Genomic DNA, 7085 nt, shown 5'->3' with positions numbered 1-7085 from the left:
CTACAACCTTCCTGCGAGAAAGTCTCGGATAAACTTTGCCACGCCTGATGAAGCAGTCCCCAGTTTCTGGAAGAGCGAAAAGTTGGGCAGAACTATGCCTGGCACAAGTATATCATTGCACGTTGCAGCTGCGCGGGTTTGTACGGCGTTGGTATACGCCAACTCTACTGTCATTAGAAACTAAAATAATATTTATAAGGCTAAAGTTTTAGCTAGATTCTATTATTAGTATATAGTATGATAAGTTTATTAAATATATAAAAGGTTTTAGGATATAGTATAAAATGTAAAAGTCTATGAAAATATTTTAGTTAAATATTCTAGCTAAGGCAGAAACACCTATAAGATAAAGGGAGGAGCATATCCTAGAGAGCATGCCCTGGGGCTAAACATGTAGCGGGACCCAAGTATGGGAGTTCAGTATATATTCAAATATAGACCCCCTCATATATCCGACCGCTCGGCCCTGTTCCCGCGGAATATCATCACTCCGTTTTCGGGGTCTTCTCTTTGCATTGGGCTTGCTTGCCTGCGCCTTAAGGTACGCGGTAAGAGAGAGCGAAATCGACTTCCCGTCTTTGAAGTTTTAATTGTCTCATGATTAGTTCTGGGGCCATCAGTAGGGCTAGATATTAGCTTCGTGAGACTTTTCCAAAGGATAAACGTGAGGAAGATTGTAATTAGCATAGTTATAACTATCGAGGAGCGTAATTAGTGTCGACCGGGGCTGGTTGTTATAATGTAAATCCCTCTGCACGATCGCTTACCTTCAACCTCGAACACCCAGGCTGGTGGGTACGTCTTTGCGAAGCCTCGGATTGGGAGTGCTAGTAGCTGTTCGATGAATGCTAGAGGGGCCTGCGCTCGTTAGAAGAGCTCTTTGGGCTAATTTTCGGGATGGGATACAGCGTACAAACACAACAGTGATGGTAGTGAAGACTAACAGAACCCGCGATTGCCTGGAGTTCTCGCGAGCGTCATCAATAACAGCTTCTCGTTGACGTATATCAAGAAGGGTGATAAGCTAATCGAGCATGAAGCATGTCAGTCTACACGTCCTTAAAACGGCTTGACGTTCAACCTACCGAGCCTCTCACTTTCCCCGCATTTTCATCGAGACGCGAAAACCGAGCTAGGGGTTGATGAGAGTAGCAGCTCTCGTTGACAATCCTCCTAGGCGCACTCGGAGGACAAGTTTGGGATCTCCAGCGTAGAAGCTTCCTCATAGCATGGTCTTGATCATTCAAAATCCTCATCACCATGCCAATTTCATCAAGAATATCGTTGATTTCCTTGAGTAGATTTGTCTCCTTCCGCACCTCGGGCAGGATGTTTCTGTCCGTGATTCCTATTGACTTTTCAAAGTCTTCGTAGCATTTTGTGACTTCGTTGGCCTATATTTTCGCTTTAGTGTTAGCCTGGAGCGGCATTAGACACCTTTAACCTACTACGCGTGCGATGTCGTACTCGAAAGCCTCAAAGCTCGTCGTTCCGCGCCCTTCGAAGGCGTAGAACGGGTCTTCGATGTAGTTGATGCAGCTGTCTGCAATACTGACGATGGCGTCGTCAACCGTGGCAGTAGCTGGGAATTCTCTACGGACCTTATCAAGCATGCAATTGGGATGGGATTGGTCCCAGCGTTCTGGAAAAGCTGTGATAATTGTGTCTGGAGTAGTTAGTAAAAAGTAACTTCAAGGTTATGGAACTCAACTTTTGTCGACTTTCCAGAGCCAGAGCTGTGGAACCATAAGCATTTGAATATGGTGGGCCTCATTGTCATCCTCGACAATATTAGACTGGGATGGCTTGACGGGCCGCAAGGCATCCCAGCGCGACAGCCTCCTATTTTGAGGTGCCTCTGGCCTCGACTCCGGTTTGCCTATTGCAGAATTTGGCATCAATGGGGTACATCGACGTAGAAGACTCTTAGGTGCTCTAGTAGGTGATTTTACTGCAGCCCGTCTCTTCTGCAACCGAAGGAGATAGCCCGTGACTACCTGCTGTCTATCACGACGCTGTAGATCATCGTCTTCGAGAAAGTCATAGCTCGATTCATCCAGCGTACGGGGGCAGTGCAGCCCGCAGTCAGGGTCTTTGTAGCTGTTCTTCAAGGCGACCATCGCTTGCGCGAATTTTAGGCACTCACTTGTAGCCTGTCGGTGTTCCTTTGCCTTGTCCTTTATCTGAGTTTGCTCCTCGATGCTATAGTCCACGTCGATTATGGGTAGCTATATCGGATTAGTACCGGTATACCTTGGGGAGCTTTGGCTCGACTTACAACGAGTGAAATCATGTCAGATATATGATCTGAAGGGTGGAATGCCGTCTTCTCTCACGGTTATAACTGCCCATTCCTGAAAACCGGCCGGCAAACTTACCAGGAATCCCGCCTGCCTGAACCCTCTCACTTGGCCCGTTTCATTGAATGTTTGCTCAATAAACCGTTTCATCTCAACACTTTCCCTTGTAGTTTTCTTTGAGCTGAAAGGTTGGTGCATGTTGTCGCCCATATTCTTACAGTACTCATGCTCCTTCCCATCTAAGCTGCAGATTGCCTCGATTAGTTGCTATCAATGTTAGACGCTCGCTTTTTGGCAATGCCGGATGGGAACTCGTACATCCACCCAAAACCTCTAAATTCACATTAACACTGAACTGTGAAATAAAACAGGGGTGCCGTACATTAGTATAGGGCAAGTGAAGCCATCGAAGACTCCCTGTCGCATTGTGGCTTCCTTTTGAGAGCGCATCTCCGTATAGCATGTCTAGCACCGAGACCTTGGGACTCTCGTATTGACCCTCTAGATCGCCAAAATACCGTATCGACCCTTTAAATTCTTTGCATACTTCCTTCCGGCAATCGTTCGATTCAGAGGGTTGGATTTGTAGACATGGCACGTGTGTCGTGACTCTCGGTAGCTTTATAACCCTGGGCTCCTTGAACAATTGCTTGATCTCTTGGGGACCAAACATAGCCGCCCTTAATTCCGGGGTTACGCCCCAGTGATTGACTGCTGTTGGATCCCCTCCAGCAGTCAATAACCGCTTTGCTAGGGTATAGTCTCGATTATAAACAGCGTAATAGAGTGGGGTCTTCCCGTCGCGGTCTTGCGCATTGGGGTCTCCCCCAGCAGCGAGCAGATCATCGGCTATCTGATAGTCGTTCCCGGAGAGTTTGTGGAGAGGCGCCATCCCTTGATCATCTTTGGCGTTGGGATCTGCACCTGCAGCGAGGAGTTTCGAGATAGTGTCCTTGGCTAGTTTAGGTGCACTTCGCAGTTCGAGGAATGCAAGCTGGATGGCGGATCCCAACTCCGGGATTCTCGCATTGACATCGGCGGACCCGTCGATTAGCTCGAAGATATTGTGGAGTGCTAACTTCTGAACTGCGCGATGTAAAGGCGTATATTGATCCGAATCTCTGATGTTGACATCGCCGCCATGTTGGATGATACTCGCTATAATCGCGGGTGCGCTTTCGCTCTTCGAGGCCGCCGCCACATGCAGCGCGGTCTTGCCAGAATATCCCCTCGCGTTCGGATCCGCCCCGGCTTGTAAGAGAGTCTGAACAGTATCCAATCGGCCTTGCTGTGCAGAAACGAGCAGAAGGGATCGGTCATTTATGGCCTGATGGTCTCTCTTGTTAATGTATGGACAACTTTGGAAGCGGTGCTGGGCGTCGGCGTCGGTTCTCTCGCATATGTCTTGCTCTATCCGCCGGAGAAGATCTGAAACAGCTATTAGTTATATGACAGTTCCAAAGGACCGGGTTCTTGCCTTCACCTGTCGATATGTCCATGATTGTTAAGAGGTCATCACGAAGGTTGGGAAAATTGAGACCCAGCGGATTCTCCAGTCGGGGCATTGCTCAGAGGATATAGAACCTGACGCCGCTGAGCCCATCGGGCAACGATCCGGAACCATGGCGCGCACCATTGAGATCAATGAAGAGTGGCGCTCTGGATTCATGGCTCCTGATCGGCGAATAACCTTGTGACTCTGTGTGGGATGAAACGACAGAAAACCATGGGTGGATGGGGTCCAATTAACTTGGAAAGGCTTGACGAACAAAGTTTCTACGGATTTGGCTATGGCAGCAAATTCTGGGTGTTCCCAAGGCTGGGCCCTCGATGGACCTTTCAGAAGAAACACCCTTGAACGATGCCTACTGGTGACAATGAGATGCTACGAGGCAATCAGCCCACGATAGTACTTCTGAGGACCGTCCATCGCTACTTCCTTTGCTGCATCGCTTAACCTCCACATCTTCGTCGTAACGTCCACCTCTTCGTCGTAACGCAAATTCCACCTCAGAATTTGTCTTGCCGTTTCTGCTGACCGTTCAACAAGCCCTTCTTGTAACTATGACTTCCACATCCGACTCGAACATCACCCCCACTGTCGCAGACTGCGGCAGGGTGAGCGAACTTGCACTCTCCGTCTACAAATCCTGCAGATCCTCCGCAGAGGATTTCCAAAACATGGCTGATGACATGTCAAACCTATACATGGCCCTTCGGGATATCAGAGACGACCTTACACAAGACCCAACAGGGCTCAGTCATACGGGCGTCGATTCCCTCCAGGAGAAACTAAATAGCGCATTCGGCGCATTGAGGTGCCTGGATGCTGAGCTTCAGAGATATGAGAAGCTCCCAATCAGGGCACAAAAAAAGTATGCCTTCTTGAAGGATGTTTTGACGAATACTGGGGAGGCACATACTATTATTGTTAGCGCGACAACGGGGCTGCGGTATTTGGAGAAGAAACTGTCTTTGTAAGGCCTTCTCAGCGATAAGGATAACATGCGCTGATAGAGAAACAGGAATTCAGAAGGCGCACTAGAGAAGATCATTATGAAATACTTGCGCGAGGTTCGGGATGGTCTCCATGAGTCTTCCGTGCTGAACCTCGTGCCTGAGGATGAGGTAATTGACAAGAAGATGAACTGGGAGAAATTCAGAAGGGAACTTGGAGAGTTGAACATTACTCCGGCGGTTCTGGAAGAACATAAGGCATTTATTCAGGCGATTATGCGCCGCGCGAAGCAAATGGGCGATCTTGACACCGAGATCCCCAGTGAACCCGACAGCGAGACCCGGGCGATGTCGGAAGATCTAGACAGACGGTACGAGCAAAGAGCTGTTGACATGGAACAGCTGCGAAACAAAAGCCAGCATGTGGATAGCAAGAAATCCACGCCTCTTGTCGCGCTGGGTCTTAGGGCTCTCCGCATCGTCTCGGATGAACGCCTGATCGAAGCTGCAGATGAAGGTAAACTGGATCGCGTCGTGAGTCTACTCCGAAGGAGAGTAAACGTCAATGCATCTGACAAATGGCGATGGACGGCACTACATATGGCGGCTTATGGTGGCTACAATGACATCGCACAGGTGTTGATTGCGGCCGGGGCGGACCTCAATGCGAGAACTGTGGACGGAGAAACGCCGTTGAAACTTGCAGAGAGAAATCGTCATATCGATGTGGTTTGTACCATCTCTGACGAAGTCGAACGCCGACGAGAGGATCTTGAGAGACAGACGGCCCAGAACACAACCGCGACCACGGGCGACGGCGAAAAGTGAGTTCAAGGTTTCTGCGTCCAGATGCTTTATTTCTGTAGGAGGTTATGAGAGGTTGATTTCTAAGCGGCGCTGATCTGACGATGGCCTGACCCATGGAACGGGGTGGGTTTGTCTTCCCCAGATCTTCTTATTCCTTTGGTTTGAACCAAAAGTCATCAGAAACTTTCCTGCACCTTGGTCGAACGATCAGCCTACCCATGTCATCGATTTCTTTATACTAGTCTTGACCCGACTCGATTTCAACGACCCATCAGAGGGAGCGTATGAGCTTATAACGCAATCTTTGAGCTTGATACCTTTTTTTCTTTTTCTTTTTTTTTCCCCCAAAAACCTTTAATTGGATGTGGTTCGATGATCTGCAAACATATTTCATCGGACACCGCAACGGAGGGGCTATCAATGCCCTCATGGGCGTCCTATGAGCGGGAAATGACTTGCTGTCTACGTCGGAGGATACTGCAATGACCTATCGAAGAAGGGCGACTGGGATGCAAGCTTGTATACTTCGATACATAGTTTATTTGACCAAATGAAACCCGAGAAGATACGTCAGGTCCTTAGGCACAGGATTTAGGCAACTCTACGTCTTGTGTCTCTGCTCGTGTATGTAGCCCATTGTGAGACCATGGGATCTCAAAGGGGTTTGCGAGCCAGTATGAAAGGTAGTGATATCCTAATAGAAAGGTCCTCAAGATTATAAATATATATATATCTTTATAAAGAAATAAATTAATACTAAGATCTTATATACAGGCTCTTGCAAGAGAGTTATTTATATAGATACTTAATTAGCTTCTAGCTAACTAAGCCTTGCTAATAACTAGAGAGTCTTATAATACTAATATATAGATCCTAGAGTCTTATAGTTATCTTTTTTTTTAAGATTTTAGTTCTTTAAGATTTCTTGCAAGCTATCTAGCTTGCTTACTTAGTCTAGTGTCAGAGAATCGGACATCAACAGCCAATGAATCTGATGTGCCACAGCATCACGCCGCGATACTAAGGAATAATAATAGACCAATCTAATTATAGCAATATAGATATATTAATATAATACCAAGCAAAAAGTAATTATAGCAGAATAATATAATTAATATAATAGGCAAAGCTGGTTATAGTAAAGGAATTTAAACTAATATAATAGATATAGGTATATAAGGACTATTATTACCTGTACTTAGAAGTTTTATTCTCTATTTATTATAACTAGATTAATAATATACCTATTATTTACTAATTATATATAATTATCTGCCTTTTTCTATATTTTATTTAACCTTAATAATTTATATTCTTTTCACCTCTATTAAGAATATCCTTAGGTTCCACCCTACAGATCAATTAGTGGACCCTAATCTAACACTATATTAGGTTAGATATAATTTAGTAAAATTTCATGGTATATTCCCTATATTGTTAGATTTAGGGTCCGCTGATCGATCCATAGGAGAACGCCTAAGGATATTCTTGACAGGGTAAAGAGAATATAAGATGTTTGGG

General features: G+C 46.3%; 3 protein-coding genes across 3 annotated transcripts; 2 read left to right on the top strand and 1 right to left on the bottom strand.

Annotated features, from left to right (window-relative positions):
* Positions 1 to 3865, bottom strand: BJX67DRAFT_386189 (uncharacterized protein; the record flags this gene model as incomplete). Its single annotated transcript, XM_071034021.1, has 11 exons — positions 1 to 164; positions 768 to 858; positions 914 to 1024; positions 1086 to 1394; positions 1449 to 1666; positions 1712 to 2228; positions 2279 to 2326; positions 2379 to 2567; positions 2619 to 2633; positions 2683 to 3728; positions 3784 to 3865. 11 exons carry the CDS (start codon positions 3863 to 3865, stop codon positions 1 to 3), a joined length of 2790 nt encoding a protein of 929 aa, XP_070880806.1.
* A 458-nt stretch (positions 3866 to 4323) lies between these two features.
* BJX67DRAFT_367653 (uncharacterized protein) lies at positions 4324 to 4603 on the top strand (the record flags this gene model as incomplete). The annotated part of the gene is made up of 2 exons (XM_071030544.1): positions 4324 to 4485; positions 4536 to 4603. Coding segments are annotated over exons 1-2 (182 nt in total), but the record flags the coding sequence as incomplete, so codon positions are not given.
* Positions 4604 to 4696: 93 nt separating this feature from the next.
* Positions 4697 to 5962, top strand: BJX67DRAFT_367652 (ankyrin repeat domain-containing protein). The gene has a single exon (XM_071030543.1). It carries the CDS (start codon positions 4857 to 4859, stop codon positions 5583 to 5585), a length of 729 nt encoding a protein of 242 aa, XP_070880804.1. The 5' UTR covers positions 4697 to 4856; the 3' UTR covers positions 5586 to 5962.
* The last annotated feature ends 1123 nt before the right edge of the window (positions 5963 to 7085 follow it).

The sequence above is a fragment of the Aspergillus lucknowensis genome (assembly GCF_044049455.1).
Source record: "Aspergillus lucknowensis strain CBS 449.75 chromosome Unknown BJX67scaffold_80, whole genome shotgun sequence".
Taxonomy (NCBI): Eukaryota; Fungi; Ascomycota; class Eurotiomycetes; order Eurotiales; family Aspergillaceae; genus Aspergillus; species Aspergillus lucknowensis.
This window is presented reverse-complemented; position numbering and strand designations above follow the sequence as displayed.